This window comes from Eubalaena glacialis, chromosome 5 (assembly GCF_028564815.1).
Source record: "Eubalaena glacialis isolate mEubGla1 chromosome 5, mEubGla1.1.hap2.+ XY, whole genome shotgun sequence".
In the NCBI taxonomy this organism is placed as follows: domain Eukaryota; kingdom Metazoa; phylum Chordata; class Mammalia; order Artiodactyla; family Balaenidae; genus Eubalaena; species Eubalaena glacialis.
This window is the reverse complement of record NC_083720.1, coordinates 112,522,501-112,540,154: the sequence shown is the minus strand read 5'-3', so window position 1 is coordinate 112,540,154 and position 17,654 is coordinate 112,522,501. Positions and strand designations below refer to the sequence as shown.

At 44.9% G+C, this 17,654-nt stretch overlaps 1 protein-coding gene across 1 annotated transcript in view; it reads right to left on the bottom strand.

Annotated features, from left to right (window-relative positions):
- DCHS2 (dachsous cadherin-related 2) overlaps nucleotides 1-16,728 on the bottom strand; it is a 305,470-nt gene extending 288,742 nt beyond the window's left edge. Inside the window, exon 1 of the mRNA XM_061191590.1 lies at nucleotides 14,695-16,728. Coding sequence (XP_061047573.1) covers nucleotides 14,695-16,728 — 2,034 coding nt within the window. The remainder of the gene's footprint in view (nucleotides 1-14,694) is intronic.
- Nucleotides 16,729-17,654: the final 926 nt, after the last annotated feature.

The window sequence follows — 17,654 nt, the reverse complement described above, 5'->3', positions numbered from 1 at the left end:
AAATATAGCTCAATGGTACAAGACAGAAAGCCCAGAGATAAACCCACATGCATATGGTCACCTAGTCTATGACAAAGGAGGCAAGAATATACAGTGCAGAAAAGACAGCCTCTTCAATAAATGGTGCTGAGAAAACTGGACAACTACATGTTAAAGAACGAAATTAGAAAACTCCCCAACACCATACACAAAACTAAACTCAAAATGGATTAAAGACTTAATTAAAGACCAGACACTATAAAACTCTTAGAGGAAAACATAGGAAAAACACTCTAACATAAATCACAGCAAGATCTTTTATGACCCACCTCCTAGAGTAATGAAAATAAAAACAAAAATAAGAAAATGGGACCTGATTAAACTTAAAAGCTTTTGCACAGCAAAGGAAACCATAAACAAGACGGAAAAGACAAGCCACAGAATGGGAGAAAATATTTGCAAACAAAGCAACTGACAAAGGATTAATCTACAAAATATACAAACAGCTCATGCAGGTCAATATCATAAAAACAAACAACCCAATCCAAAAATGGGCAGAAGACCTAAATAGGCATTTCACCAAAGAAAACATATAGATGGCTAAGAGGCCTATGAAAAGATGGTCAACATCACTAATTATTAGAGAAATGAAAATCAAAACTACAATAAGGTATCACCTCACACCGGTCAGAAGGGCCATCATCAAAAAATCTACAAACAATAAATGCTGGAGAGGGTGTGGAGAAAAGGGAACCCTCTCGCACTGTTGGTGAGAATGTAAATTGATACAGCCACTGTGGAGAACAGAGGTTCCTTAGAAAACTAAAAATAGAACTACCATATGACCCAGCAATCCCACTACTGGGCATATACCCTGAGAAAACCATAATTCAAAAGGAGTCATGTACCACAATGTTCATTGCAGCACTATTTACAATAGCCAGGTCATGGAAACAACCTAAATATCCATCAACAGATGAATGGATAAAGAAGATGTGGTACATATATACAATGCAACATTACTCAGCCTTAAAAAGAAATGAAATTGGGTCATTGTAGAGATGCGGATGGACCTAGAGCCTGTCATACAGAGTGAAGTAAGTCAGAAAGAGAAAAACAAATATATATTAACGCATATATGTGGAATCTAGAAAAATGGTACAGACGAACCTATCTGCAGGGAAGGAATAGAAACGCAGACGTAGAGAATGGACGTGTGGACACAGGGGAGGAAGGGGAGGGTGGGATGAATTGGGAGATTAGGTTTGACATAAATACACTACTGTGTGTAAAATAGCTAACTAGTGGGAACCTGCTGTACAGCATAGGGAGCTCAGCTCTGTGCTATGTGATGACCTAGGTGGGTGGTATTGGGGTGGAGGGAGGTCCAAGAGGGAGGGGATATATGTATACATATAGCTGATTCACTTCATTGTGTCACAGAAACTAACACAACATTGTAAAGCAATTATACTCCAATAAAAAATAAATTTTTTTTTAAAAGACATAAAACCAGGTCAATTGGGAAAATGTAAAACCAGTGTGCCTGAATAGCAAGAGCTACAGTGGAGACAAAACCGGCTAAAAGGCTGTCAATACCCTCAAAGCATATGGCGGACTGACTAGGAGGTCTGTAGGAAAGAAGGAGAAGTGGGAAGAGAGAACAGCAGAGCCAGATAATGTGCGCCTTACTGCCTGGGAGTGTGGAGAGGGATGTTGAATATTTCAGAAGCAGTGCAAAGGAGCTTAGAAAATGGGACAGGATGCCAACCATCTCTCTAGAGTCTCCGCCAGTCCATGGGGTTCCAGAAAATAAGCAAACAGCACTATGATCACAGATACCTGCCCTCCAACACCATACGCGTGGCATGACCCTTGTCCCACCAGCATCCTTAGCCGTTGACTCTGCTCTCATTATCCTCACTTTCACTTCCACATCTTTATTTATCACCTCCAAATGAATGACTTCCAAGTTTCCATCTTCAACCTTCCGCTCTTTCCTCTACTGTAGTTCTGAATATCTAAAAAGCTTTCAAGATATCTTTTTCCCAGACTACTGGCCATTAATTCATGCCCAACATATCAAACACTCAACTAAGCAAGCATCTTTTCCCCAGAACTCTCACCACCAGCTTTTCCTATTCCTCCCACTAAACCAGACTGAAAATATGGGATCATCTTTTACTTCTCCCCTCATCCCTTATTCAAGTTGTAGCATTTCCTTTATAATGCCTCTAAGGTCAGCCTTTCTACTACACTTCACTACTATTTCCCTAGTTCAGGACCTCGTAACTGAATATGTATTATTACAAGAGTCTCAGGAGTCTCCTACCTAGTTTCCCTGCTTTCTTCCTTCCACTGATTCAAGACAAATCTTCCTAAAACCTTACTTTACACAGGTTTATCTCTATTTAAAAACTCCCCACCTCTCTCTGTTGCCTCCATAACAAAGGCCAAACTCTAGGCAAACACTGCGAGTTCTTCATGGGCTGTCTCCTGTGCCTTCAAAACTCCACCCACTACTTCACTACAGGACCAGACACACCATGATTATTCCAGTTCATACTATCCCCACATGGATTATGTATCCTAAATAGAGTTTTAATTAAAATTTGTATTCGTTGCCATATTCATTTGATCTATCTGCACCACAAACAACACATTCTTTTTAAATGAAGATTTTAATTCAGTAAAATTTTAAGCAAAAACCTGGCATTTGTAAAAATGACTTAGCATAGTTTCCCTAATGGACTATGAAAGTATAAATTACTTCTAAGGTTGCTCACTTTTAATTTATAATTTAGAAGACAAAGGGCTCATTAATAGAAGTCTGGTGTTTAGTTGTAAATAAAATTAATATATCATCAGATTTCATTTCTCAGAGGAAGGAAATCTTACTGATCACAACTTTCAGAAGGCCATCTTAAATGATTCTCTTTTAGAGGTGATCATGCCTAGGAATGTATTACACATTTTTATAAAAAAAAAAAAAGTTGTGCAGCTATCCTGGAATGTATCCATGACAGGCTGTAAATAAAAACCTACATATCACAACACAGGACTCCCTGGAAGGTCCATATCTAGTGAAATCTCCATCCTGATCCACCACATAAATGCTCCCACTTCCAAGGCCCCTTAATTCTTACTACACCAACTACTTTCTACCACATAGTGTAGATTACCTCAAATCCTTATGATAACATGCTCTCAAAATGAATTACAATGTGTGATGGTCAACATGACTGGGCCTCATGATGCCCAGATATCTGGTTAAACATTATTTCTAGGTATGTCTGTGGGGGTGTTTCTGGCTGAGATTAACATTTGAATTGCTGGACTGAGAAAAGCAGAATGTCCTCCCCAACGTGTGTGCATAACATCCAATCCACTGAAGGCCTCAACAGAACAAAAAAGAGGAGGAAGGATGAATTTGCTCTTTCTGTCTGACTGCTGAGCTGGGACATCAGTCTTCTGTCCTCTGACTGGGACTTACACCATCAGTTCTTCTGGCTCTCAGGCCTTCAGACTTGGACTGAATTATACCACCAGCTTTCTTGAGTCTCCAGCTTGCAGCCAGCAGATCGTGGGATTTCTTGGCCTCTATAATCCCATGAATCAATTCTTCATTTTATATTTCCTATTGGTTCTATTTCTTTGGAGAACCTTAACTAATATACAACATTTTATGAGTCAGGAACTAGGGCCAGAAAAGTTAACAGGGATAGTAAATGGTGAAGTCAGAACTGAAACCAAGGTTTTCTACTCAAAGTCCAGTGCTGTCTTTTTTCAGGCTGTCTTAATAAAAGATTCTAAAGGTAATAACTGATACACAGAACAAAAGACACTAAGATAGGAAGAGGACCAAGATGGTGGCTAGGATGACCCTGACCTAATCTCCTCCCACAGACACACCAAATCTACGCCTACATACAGAGCAATTCCTCCTGAAGAAGACCTGAGGGCTGACTGAACAGCTTCTGTACATAGAAAGACCACATAGAAATGGGTAGGAGAGACGGAGACACGGTATCCATGGGAACTCCACCCATGAGGCAGCAACCTGAGATAGGAAGGGATATTACTGAGGGGTCCAAGCACTGATTCACCCACCCTGGGACACAGTGAAAAAACAGCTGTTTAAAGGGCACATACACTATACAGCAAAGAAATCCATTTACTAACCCTAGAACTCCTGCCAAACAGGTGGGGAACTGCTGGAGCCCTCTGCAGGATCAGGGGTGCTGGCAGAGCATTGTTTTAGTCCACCAAGGACTTCCCCAGTCCCACGCCTGCTCCTGCTCCAGCCATCCTGCTAAGGTGGCCCTGGTGTTGTGCATTCCAAGGACTGCCCCTGACCTGCGAGCAGTCCACACAGGGGCATTCCCACAGAAGACCACTCCTTTAAGACTGGGAGGGGGAGCTGTTTTCTCTACTTTGTAGAAACAAACACCAAAAGTCAAGCAAAATGAGGATACAGAAGAATGTGTTCCAAACAAAAGAACAAAATAAAACCTTACGGAAAAAAAAAAAACCCCTAATGAAACAGTGATAAATAATTTCCCTGATAAAGAGTTCAAAGAAATGATCATAAGGATGCTCACTGAATTTGGGAGAAGACTGGAGGAACTCAATGAGAACTTCAACAAAGATTAAGGAAATATAAGAAAAAAACAATCAGAGAAGAAGACCACAATCAACAGCAGATTAGATGACACAGAAGAATGGATAAGCAATCTGGAATACAGAATAGTGGAAATCACCCAATCAGAGCAGCAAAAGGAAGAAAGAATTTTTTTAAATGAGGATAATTTAAGGGACCTCAGGGACAGCATCAAGTATACGAACATTCACATTATAGATATCCCAGAAGGAGAAGAAAGAGAGGAAGTAACAGAAAACTTATTTGAAGAAACAATGACTGAAAACTTCCCTAACTTGGGGAAGGAAACAGACATCCAGGTACAGGAAGCACAGAGTCCCAAAGAAGATGAACCTAAAGAGATCCACACCAAGACATAATTAAAGTGGCAAAAGTTAAAGTAAAAGTGAGAATCTTAAAGACAGCAAGAGAAAAACAACTAATCACATACAAGGGAAACCTTGTAAGACTATCAGCTGATTTTTCAGCAGAAACTACAGGCCAGAAGGGAGTGGCAGGATATATTTAAAGTGCTAAAAGAGAAAAAAAAATTACAATTTAGAATACACTATCTGGCAAGGTTTTCATTCAGAATTGAAAGAGAGATTACAAAGTCTCCCAAAAAGCAAAAATTAAAGGAGTTCATCACTACTAAACGGCCTTACATGAAATGCTAAAGAGTCTTCTTTAAGGCCACAACTAGAAATGACAAAACATATATAAAAAAAAAATCTCACTGGTAAAGGCAAGTATAGTAAATGCAGTGGATGAGGCACTTAAGAGCTAGTATGAAGGTTAAAGGACAAAAATAGTACAAATCAACTATAACTACAATAAGTAGTTAAGGGATACACAAAATTAAAAAGATATAAGATATGACATCAAAATCATCCAACATGGTGGTGTAGGGAGTAAAAATGTAGGCCATGTACAACGAGCCCACAGCTAACAACACACTCAATGGTAAACATCTGAAAGCTTCTCCTCTAAGACCAGAACTGAGACAAGGATGCCCACTCTTGCCACTTCATTCCACACAGTACTGGAAGTCCTAGCCACAGCAATTAGGTAAGAAAGAGAAATAAAAGGCATCCAAATTGGAAAGGAAGAAGTAAAACTGTCACTATTTGCAGATGACATGATACAATAAATAGAAAACCCAAAAGGCTCCACCAAAAAACTATTAGACCTAATAAATGAATTCAGTAAAGATGCAGGATATAGAATAGAAATCTGTTGCATTTCTGCCCACTAATAATGAAAGAGAAAGAGAAAGAGAACTATCAGAAAGAGAAATTAAGAAAACAACCCCATTAACAATTGCATCAAAAAGAATAAAATACCTAAGAATAAATTTAACCAAAGAGGTGAAACACCTGCATTCTGGAAACTATAAGACACTGATGAAAGAAACTGAAGATGACACAAACATATGGAAAGATATACCATGCTCATGGATTGGAAAGATCAGTATCATTAAAATATCCATACTACCCAAAATAATCTGCAGATTCAATGCAATCCCTATCAAAATAGCAATGGCATTTTTCACAGAACTAGAACAAATAATCCTAAAATTTGTATGGAACCACAAAAGGCCCCAAATATACAAAGCAATCTTGAGAAAGAAGAACAAAGCTGGAGGTGTCACACTCCCAGACTTGAAACTATACTACAAAGCTACAGTAATCAAAACACTATGGCACTGATACCAAAACAAACACACAGAACGATGGAACAGAATAGAGAGCCCAGAAATAAACCCATGCTCATATGGTCAAGGAGGTAAGAATACAATGGGGAAAAGATAGTCTCTTCAATAATTGAACAGTGTTGGGAAAACTGGACAGCCACATGTAAAATAATGGAACTGGACCACTTTCTTATACCATATACAAAAATTAACTCAAAATGGTTTTAAAGACTTAAATGTAAGACTTGAAACCATAAAACTCCTAGAAGAAAACATAGGTAGTAACTTCTTTGACATCAGTTTTAGTGATATTTTTTGCATATGTCTCCTCCGGAAAGGGCAACAAGAGCAAAAATAAACAAATGGGACTACATCAAACTAAAAAGCTCTTGCACAGCGAAGGAAACCACTGACAAAACTAAAAGGTGATCTATTGAATAGGATATCTGCAAACAATGTATCTGACAAGGGGTTGATATCCAAAATATGTAAAGAACTCATACAGCTCAATAGCTAAAAAACAAACAACCCAGTCAAATATGGGCAGAGGACCTGAATAGATATTTTTCCAAAGAAGACATACAGGTGGCCAACAGGCACAAAAAAAGGTACTCAACCTCACTAATAATCAGGAAAATGTAAATTAAAATCACAATGAGATCACCTCATACCTGTCAGAATGGTTATTTCAAAAAGACAAGATGTGGAGAAAAGGGAACCCTTGTGCACTGTTGATGGGACTGTAAACTGGTATAGCCACTACAGAAAACAGCATGGAGGCTCCTCAGAAAACTAAAAATAGAGCTACCATATGACCCAGCAATTCCACTTCTGGGTATTTATCCAAAGAAAATGAAAACACTAATTCAAAAAGATACATGTACTTCTATGTTCATTGCAGCACTATTTACAATAGCCAAGATATGGAAGCAAACTAGGTGTCCATCAACAGATGAATGGGTAAAAAAGATGGGATATATATACACCCATATATACACATATATACAATGGAATATTACTCTGCCATAAAAAAGAATGAAATCTTGCGATCTGTGGCAACATGGACAGATGCAGAGGGTATTATGGTAAGTGAAATAAATAAGAAAAAGAAAGACAAATACCATGTGATTTCACTTGTATGTGTAATCTAAAAAACAAAGCAAACAAAAAAACAAAACAGAAACAGACTTATAGGTACAGAGAACAAACTGGTGGTTGCCAGAGGGGAGTGCGGTGGAGGGACTGGTGAAATACATGAAGGGATTAAGAGGTACAAGCTTCCACTTATAAAATAAATAAGTCTTGGGGATGTAATGTACAGGAAATATAGTTGATAACACTGCAACAACTTTGTATGGTGATGGATGGTAACTGGATTTATTGTGGTGATCATTTCATAATGTATAAGAATATTGAATCACTATGTTGAACACCTCAAACTACATCATATTGTATGTTAATTATAACTCAATAAAAAAAAACATACTAAGTTACTCTGTAGACCAGAATCATGCCCTGCACAGCTGAAAGGGATCCCACTGAACCTAAGCGTGATGCTTAGCACCCTTGGGGTGAAACCCTGAGGACTCATGACCCATCACACCAAGGCCTTTACCACAACTTACATCACACTGCCTCCCCTCTATGACTTTCACAGTGTTTTTTTCTGTGGCAGCGTAGTGGGTGGGGTAGGGGTGGAGAATAGCTATTGAGAGGTCATTTGAATCTTCCTTTAAGACACATGGGATTCCATAAACCCATAAGGAGATGTTATAAGCTTCCAACATAAGTAAAATAGGTTTCTCCCTTCATTGCCAGACACATACATCTAACTAAAAACTGAATACACAATTTAAATTTTTTCTGCTTTTCATGCAAGAAAATTTTTTTTTTTTAAGATTTATTTATTATTTATTTTTGGCTACATTGGTTCTTAGTTGTGGCATGAGGGATCTTTCGTTGCAGCATGCGGGCTTCTCTCGAGTTGTAGCGCACAGGCTTCTGAGCGCATGGGCTCTGTAGTTGTGGTGCGTGGGTTCCAGAGCATGTGGGCTCTGTAGTTTGCAGCACGCAGGCTCTAGTTGAGGCACACAAGCTCAGTAGTTGTGGCGCGTGGGCTTAGTTGCCCCGCGGCATGTGGGATCTTAGTTCCCTGACCAGGGATCGAACCCGTGTCCCCTGCACTGTAAGGTGGATTCTTTACCACTGGACCACCAGGAAAGTCCCAAGAGTTTTATTTGAAATGTCATTTTTAATTAGTACTCAGCATTCACTATATCAGGCAAAATAGTCTTCATCATTTCTAGAAGTCTTATTTACTAGCATTTAATAATAAATAGCATGCATTCAGGACTTACTACAAGTCAAGCATTGTTTTAAGCATACATGTACTAATTCATCACACACATAAAAACTTTATATCAAGCTGATACCATTGTTATCCATATTTTCCAGATGAGGAAACTGAGGCACAGTGACCAAGATCACATGGCTAGTAAGTAGTGGAGCTGAGATTCAAACCCAGGCACACTGATCCCATAGTCTGGCTATATTTTTCATCACTGTGTGCAGCTTAATTTTAGTCTTCAAAGCTAAGAACTCTCTACCATGTAATGTCAATCATCTTTAGTTCTAGAACCAAGAACTAGACAAAGTACTTGCAAGTTATATATTGACTGTAACTAGATATGCATCTCACAGATTCCAGGCTATACCCCTCCTATTACATAGCCAAACAAATTATCTGATCATCTTTCTCAAGCAGGAAAAGGGGAAAGGAAGTAAGCCAGCTGATTGGTCTTGGGTAGCAGCTGGGTGGGGGACAGGGAGAGGAAGGCTACCAAAACGAAGTCTGAGAGAATTCTACAGCCAATCTCAAGTATCTAAAACAGGTCATCAAAGCAAAGCCAGAGGCACATACCAACACATGCTGGGAACTACAAGGGAAGGCCAGCAGGAGTCGGATAATCAGGGAAGATGACAGTTGGCAGGTAATCTAGACTCATCCTGGAGACAGATGCAAATGACCACTGTGGAAATCTCACATGCTTTCAATGTGCATGTACAGACAGGTCAGGTCCATTCAAAAGAGCCAGAATGAGACAATCATAATGTGGTAATACAATTCTATGACCATCAAAGCTGGCACACACTAGGTAAGTACATACGCTTGTATGTAAGGTAAGCAGTAAGAGTATGTCTGTAATAAGGTGAGGGATAAACAATGCAATTCAGACCATAAAATTCCAAAAGATCAATGATAAAATATATGGAGGAAAGAAACTTTACAATAAATTTAATACACATACAAATGAAATGTAAAAAAAAATAAAATAGAAAGTAAAAACCTTTACTAGCTCTACCACTGACTAGTAAATTTTTTTTCATTATGCTCTTCAATACAATTTAACAAAAGTGTTGATCTTCCAGCATATGAGATTGAGAACACTAGGAATTACAGGGACTCAAATACCATTAAATTGTAACAGCACAAGGCAATCACAATCCATCATCTTACTAATACAAGTAAACAACTATAGCACCATAAAGAACATTAAGAAAAGAGCTAGACAGAACAAGGAAACATTTAGTGGGAGGAGGTGGCATTTGAGATATGCCCAAAATCTCTCTGGTGTCAAGAACAGGCAACAGAAGACAAGGAACAATGTGGACAGAACTAGGGTGACAACGATGGGTATAAATGAAGGGACAAATGAAGGCCTTGGCAACTAGTGTGGTCAAATTTGGGGAGGAATCAAAGATGATATGAAGGTGTTAGGAAACATCTTCCTTAATCCAAGGTTGGCACTGGGACAGCCTCTTGAAAGAAGGCCTCGCACTGTTCCTAAGGACCGCCTACCTCGGCATCCCTTGCCATCATCACCACCCAGACTTCAGGAGAGGGCCTGCCAGCCCTGGACACTTTGATTAAAGCTAATTAATAACCCTTCCCTTAAATCATACCACCCCGGGCGGTGTTTTGGGTTTTCCATTTTTACCTCCACAGTACAGTTGAGACAAAGTTCACACATTTAGAAAGACTTTCCTAAAGGCTAGGGGATTCATAAAAGGAAGTAACCCCAAAAGATGTAATGAATCAGAAGCAAGATATAGGTTAGTCCTTCTCAGGCCATGGAGCACAGTTGGCATCAGGCCTTCAGTTGGCATCAGGCCTTCCCATCTCCCACATCTTCCCAGATGGTAGATATTATGTTTAATGCCCAGGCACCCCTCCTAGTCAGGCTCCTCAAAGTCAGACCAGGGGAGCAAACACACGAGCACAGTGGGTGCTCTCTCCCACAGCCCGTGTGTGGGATCCCAAGACCTGCTTTTTACCCAATTAATTCATATGAGCCATGACCTTGCTCTTCACCCTTGTCACTCTCAGCAATGAAACCCACAACCACTCCAACAAAGAGCAAAAACACAGACACACACCAAATGCATAAATACATCTATAGAAGGGATCCATTAACAAAATATAGAAAGTTTCAAAAAGGAGCTGATTAGTGAAGGTTGGGGGTAAAAAGAAAGAAAGGGTACAAGATAAATGACTTTATTTAAAAAATGTCAGAATTTGATATGTCAAAAATACTTCCAGGCAGAGGTACGTACCAGGTAGAGAAATGTTAATCTGCAGTTAGCAAAGGAGGTCGACCCTGGAGATGTTAAAAAAAAAAAAAGTTGCAGTCTGGGAATACATAAGTAGAAAGTATAGAAAAGAGCGAAGTGAGAGGAAGACAAAACCTTTGGAAACGCCTCTATCACACTGAGTAGGGGACACAAGGAGGAATTGGCAAGACAGAGACAGAGAGGATGCAGTGAGACAGAAGGCAGTGAAGATGATGCATTCAAGAAAGAGGAAGTGGGCAGCAGCCCAAAATGCTTTAGAGAAAGAGGCAGGTTAAACTAAGAAAGCCCAGTGGATCTGAAATAAAAGAACATAGCTGCCTTTGGAGAGGCAGAATTTAACATAGTGGTGGGGGAGATCAGAAAAGGGCAGGAAGGGGTGATCAGCAAGTGGGGGCAGGGCATATGCCTTCACGTGGAGGAGGGAAGGAGACAGGGGACGGAGGACTTGGGACTCTACACTTGGCTGGCACAGGGACCTGGCCTCACCGCTGCCTCCCCAGCACCAGCACGAGTTCTTGGAATGTAATAGGTACTCCATAAATACTGTTCATGGAATGTTGTTTATTCAATGAATGTTGTTGTCTGATTAAGCAAATGAATTAGTGAATGGATACAGTACTGATATTTGGGGGAGTACAAGAGAATAATCTTGTTATGGAATGTGTGTAATTCAGGTATGAAAGCTGCAGTTACATTGTTTGAAGATCTGGTCACAAGATAAAGTGGCGCAGTGGTTAAGAATCCCCCTGCCAATGCAGGGGACACGGATTCGAGCCCCGATCCGGGAAGATCCCACATGCCGCGGAGCAACTAAGCCCGTGCGCCACAACTACTGAACCCACGTGCCACAACTACTGAAGGCTGTGTGCCACAACTACTGAAGCCCGCACACCTAGAGCCCATGCTCCACAAGAGAAGCCACTGCAAGAAGAAGCCCACGCACAACAACGAAGACCCAATGCAGCCAAAAATAAACAAATAAAAATAAATAAATTTATAAAAACAACAACAAGATAAAGGCTGTCAGTGTAGCTCACATGGTTGGATTTAGCGTGGGGCAGAGAGTGGCAGTCTCACCGCCAAGAGAGGCTGAGGTTAGTCTCTTTGACGGTAATCTGAAGAAAAAAGAGAGTCTTTCAGGCCAGACACTAGAACTCAGAGGCAAACACAGGAGCAACTGCCTTGACCACGAAAACATCAAGAGATGCTGAAAGGAGCTCCCGAGGGGCAGGTTGTCAAGAAGGGGCTCTCCACCTAGGGGGCAGTGGGGAGCGAGTAACTAAGAAATCCAGACAAGTGCCCACAAGGCTGTGAAAACCCTTTGGGGCTAGAAGTCACCCATCTCAGGCTGCTACTGGTTCTTGTCCTCTGTATTAAATCCCTTTGTTCGGCCCCACATTTAAAGTCTTTGGAAAGTTCCAATCTGGGTCTGAGAACATGGAAGGATTCAGCCAGCACTGGGGGACAGGAGGATGGCTGCCCTGGGGTGGCAGCAGGAGCATAATAAGAGCGGAATAAGCCCAGGGATTAGTGTTGTGGAGTAACCACCAAGACACCTAGAAGTTTCAGGCTTTGTTTTATTAGGTGACACGGTATTCCCTTACAGGGAATCCAGGAAAGAACGTTTTTATTCCCTGTCATTTCTCATTTTGTTTTTTTATGATTCTGATGAAGGAGAATTGAGCAGAGATGAGGTCTAAAGGGAGAAAACGGGTAAAGGGCAACAGAAAGGTTCAACTGTAAGAATTGATATAATGTAATTCAACAAAGCCCTGGAAGAAAGGAGAGGCCATGAGATCCAAAGGGAGTGGGGGAGGTTTGTTTTTACAAAGTGGTATAAAGAAAGATTGAGAGTAAAGAGATCGCAAGCAGATGGAAGACACTCTGGGTGAGACTTAGGGGACAGAGTCAGCCAGAGAGCTGATGCAGCACAGAAAGTTCACAAAGCTGCTATGGTGAGGTCAGAGAGCCCAGTGTATAAGAATGTGTCTGCAATCTTGAGTGGCTAGATTGCTGGAATTTCCAGAAATTCTAATCAACACCCTTTAATACTACCTATAACAATACTTGGCAACCTGAAAGGTTTTTTGCGATTGGAGATGCAGTCTTGCACTTGAGCTAAGTTGGATAATGGATCTGCCACATACCAAGTCATAATAATGGGATAAACTCACACCTCATGGCAGAATCATCTCACAATTTTAGAAACAACTCTAAAAAGACAGGTTCTAATCAAAGGAATCATAATTAATTTACCCTTCTTATTTTCCTTCAAATAGAGTCCAGTTGTACTGCTTCATACCAAGATCCTTAAGGTCTTCCAGATGGAAGAAATTTTGGAAATTATCTAATCCAACCTCTCATCTATTATGACTTCAGTTTTCAACATCCATGGGAGACACAATTGGTGCCCACTGGCAGCATGTGCTTCTCTCCATTTCTCAGCCACCTTTGCAGTACACCTGAGGCCACGTGGCTAAGCTCTGACCAATGGGACATTGGTGGACCTGATCTATGTCACTCCCAGCCCTGGCCCTACCTTGGATGGAGAAGGACAAATCAACCTGCATCGTATCAGACTCTGCTTGAGATGTAAATAAACTTCCATTATGTTATTCATCTGCATTTGTGGATCTGTTTCAGCAGCAAGCATTAACTGATTTTCAAGCCTTCTTTTAATAACCTAGCAACTCAATGAGTCATCAGTCATGCCAGAGAAAGGGATGGAGATTATTATTACCCACAGAGCCAAAGGATTAAAAAAGAGAGAAGAAGTCAGGTAACTCATTTTAAAAATACAGTGGCATCTTACTTATCTAAAGGTTATTGAGACATGACTTATCAAGGCTAAAGCCTCACCCTCCCCCCCCCACCGGAGAACCAAGAAATAAGCCATAGAGGTCTTAAAACAACCCAGCTTGAGAGCTAAATGGAGTTTTAGAGCTTCACTCACTAGTTAGCCTCTCAGGCTCTATTTATTTACTCAAATTATCTTGGAGTAAATAAACCAGTTTTGGAAATCTAGTTTGTTATCTCACATCAGATAGATACTAGGAAATTGGAAGCCATAAGGAGTACTGCTAGAAGGGTGCACATCACAACATTCTGAGATCTGTTTATAAAGGATATCATCCATTTTATAAAGGATGATTGAGCCCCACTACTCCTGAATCCAGAAGGCATCACTGAAGGAGTTCAGCCCGCAACTGGTAAAAATGACTTGATGTCCTCAACTACCTGTTGTAAACTTCCAGAGAAGGTAGGACAATGTGTAAGAAGTCTCTGGAAATAGTTACTCAAAACAGTTTCAGTGTTTAAAGGCATACACTTGTTTACTTGAAAAACCAATATGTGAGGGCCACCTCACTTCCCCAGGTGGCCACATAATGATCCTCAAATATATGCGACATTACCATTTGCACACTGTCAAAAAGTAAAACCGAGAGTGGGTTGTTCCTCCCAAACCTATTTGGCGGCTCATATCCAGACTGAAGGAAATCAGCATTCCATAAGCAAAATCAAGATCCAAATATCATGTGAGGTAGAAAAGACCTTAGAGACCATTCAGAAAAGTTAGGTGACCAGAGGGCACCCATTCATCTCCCTGCAGAGGAGGAACCAGAGCCCATGTCCCCTGCCTTCTGAGCTTGGGTATAACTATCCACATCACACTTCTCCTTCCCTGTACTTACTCACAACCTCTCCATCCCTTCCCAGGCCTCCCGTAGATGCATAGGCCTGATGCACTCACCTGCAGAAAGCAGTGTCCGACTGGGGAATGCTCCAGAAGGGTGGCGTTGTACACCTGCTTCAGGAAGATGGGCTCGTTGTCATTCACGTCGTCCACAGTGATGCTCACAAGGCAGGTGGCAGAGAGCGGGGGCTCTCCGAGGTCTTGGGCCACCACTCTCAGCTCTACAGCCTCCTGGACCTCTCGGTCCAGACTCCGGGTGGTGCTAATCACACCAATTTCAGGATCGATGCTGAAGGACGGTCCACACTCAGCGGTGGGCCTCAGAGCCTCCGGGTTGCAGCGCGCTGGGAGAGGGACCAGCGCGTAGCGCAGCCGGGCGTGGTCTGTGCCAGGCTCATCCGCATCAGAGGCGCTGACGCACACTACCGCGGTGCCGGGGGTCGCGGCCTCGGACACTGAGGCCCGGTAATGCTCCTGGCTGAAGAGAGGCGGCTGGTCATTGAGGTCAGCGACCCGGAGCAGCAGCGTCTCCTCCGTGCTCAGCGGCGGGGATCCCGCATCCGTGGCCACCAGTCGCAAATCATACAGGTCTCTGCTCTCCCTGTCTAGGGGCCCCTCGACGCAAAGGAAAAATACTCCTGAGGAGCCTCCGGACCGCAGCGCAAAGGCTCTCTCACCGCCCTCCAAGGTCAGCGAGATGCTCCCGCCTCCGAGGCCCATACCGAGTTCCCCGGCGGCCTCCTCTTCCTTCTCTGGGTCACCGTCCGCGTCGGACACGGAGACCCGAGCCACATAGTCGCCGACTCGAGCGCCCTCAGAGACGCGCGCGGCGCCTCCTTCGGTAAGGAAGAGCAGATGAATGGCGGGCCAGTTGTCATTCACGTCCAGCACCGCGATGGACACGCGCACGGTGGCAATCTCGGGCTCGGCACCTCCGTCGCGGGCCTCCACCACCAGCTGGTGCCAGGCCTGAGCCTCGCGGTCCAGCGGCCTCTGCACCCGCACCACCCCACTCATCTCCTCCACCGCGAAATAGGCCGCGTCGCCCAGTGGCCCGCCACTGCCACCCGTCCCGAGCGCTTGCCGGGAGCGGATTCTGTAGCTCACATGGCCATTGGGCCCCAGGTCACGGTCGGTGGCGCGCACGCGACAGACCTCAGCGCCTGGCAGTGCGTCCTCGCGCACGGCGGCGCGGTACTCGCTCTGCTCAAATACGGGTGGGTTGTCGTTCTCATCCAGCACGCGCAGGTCCACCCGCAGGCTGCCCGTGCGCCGCGGGCGACCGCCGTCCCACGCCTCGATCTGCAGCTCGTGTGCTGCCACCGCCTCTCGGTCCAAGCGCCGCAGCAGCACCAGGTCTAGGGGCTCAAGGGGCGACGAGGACGGCGGCGACTTTGGTGACCCCGGGGCCCCGTAGCGCAACTGGAAGAATGGTCCTGCGGGGTCCTCAGAGAGGTCGGGCGGTTGCACCAGGGTGTAGCCCTGTATGCTGAACAGCCCGGCGTCCGGGTCTTGGGCACCTGGCAGGCGGAAGGCTGTACCTGGCGGGCTGAGCTCGGAGACGTCGAGTTGCAGGGAGTCGCGGGGAAAGCGGGGCGAGTGGTCGTTCACGTCGTTGACGCGGATCTCCACCTGCACCACCGCGCCCAGCAGCGTGGCGGCCACGAAGCTGTAGTGGTCCCGCCGCTCTCGGTCCAGGCGCCGCGCCGTGCGGATGATGCCTGTGTCCGGATGCACGTGGAAGTCGTCCAGCAACGGGGAGTCATCTGAGTCCTCGGACAGAAAGAAGCCGCCCCCCTCCTGCTGCTGCTGCGTGGCCGGCAGCCCCGTGCGGATGTCGCCGACTAGAGTGTCTGGAGGAAGGCCCTCGTCCACGGAAAGGCTGAGGTTGAACACCTGGGCAGACGAGCCCGAGGCCGCCCACAGCCACGCGTGCACGAAGAGCCCGAGCAGGAAGCGCTGCGCCCTGGGCCCGCCGCCGCCCGGCAGCCCGCTGGGTGACCCTCTGCTCCCGGGGAGCAGGAGGCGCTTCCCGGCCGGAGCCCCGAGCTGCTGACGCCCTTCGCCCATCCTCCGCCCAGAAGGGCTCATTTCTCCTCCAGCTCCTTGGGAAGGCTCCCGGGTAACTGCCAGGTTGTGGCGCGATGGCAGAAAAATCCAGGAGCCTCTTCAGTGTCTGAGCCAAAGAAGAAAAGACTTTGTTTGGCAAACAAAACCAACAGACCCAGGAGTTCCCGAGGTTACATCTGCAACTGGTGAAAACGTCCTCCGCCCGCAGCTCGCGCAGACAGGGAGGGAAGCTCTAGCTGCCTCTGCTGCTGCAGCCACCTCTTCAGCCCCTGGATTTCTTTAAACGAGTCTCATCTCTTTTCCTCTCTCCTTTTATTCTTTTTACATCTGTTCCTTGTTCTGCTCGGCTGGTTGTTTCGCCCTGGTAAAGTCAGGTGCATTATTCTTTTGCCAAAAAGAATGAAATTATTTAAAGCGCACACACAGGAGAGGCTGCGGGTCGGGCCGGGGAAGGGGGTGGAGTAAGGGCGGGAGGCCGGGAGCAAGGGCGCGCGGGGCCGGAGCGGGAGGGAGGAAGGGAGGAGGGAGCCGCGGCTCGGGCTGCGGCGTAGTCAGCGGCTCCGGGGGCGGCCGCACCCGCCGCGTCTCGGGGCGCTGGGGACCGCGAGGCTCCCCTCCGCCCCAGCCCCCTCCGCTCTCCTCCCCGCGTCGTGACGCGGCGCACACCCGGGCAAACTCCCACCTGCGAGGCGCCGCTGCAGTGGGGCTCGTTTGTGGCTGGGCTGGGGACGGAGCAGAGGGAGGCAAACGAGAAAAGACCCGGAGATTTGGACTGTGGGGCGGGTGAAGGTCGCGCAGGCCAGGCGTCCGCTGGGGCTGTGCCTGCAAAGTGGCGAGGGGTGGGGGAAGGTGAGGCGGCAGCCTTCCCACGCTCTGCCCCCTCCATCTCCTCGACGGGCCCTGCAGCCGGCCTGACGCTGGGCTCCGGCTGAGCAGAGAGGGTGGGG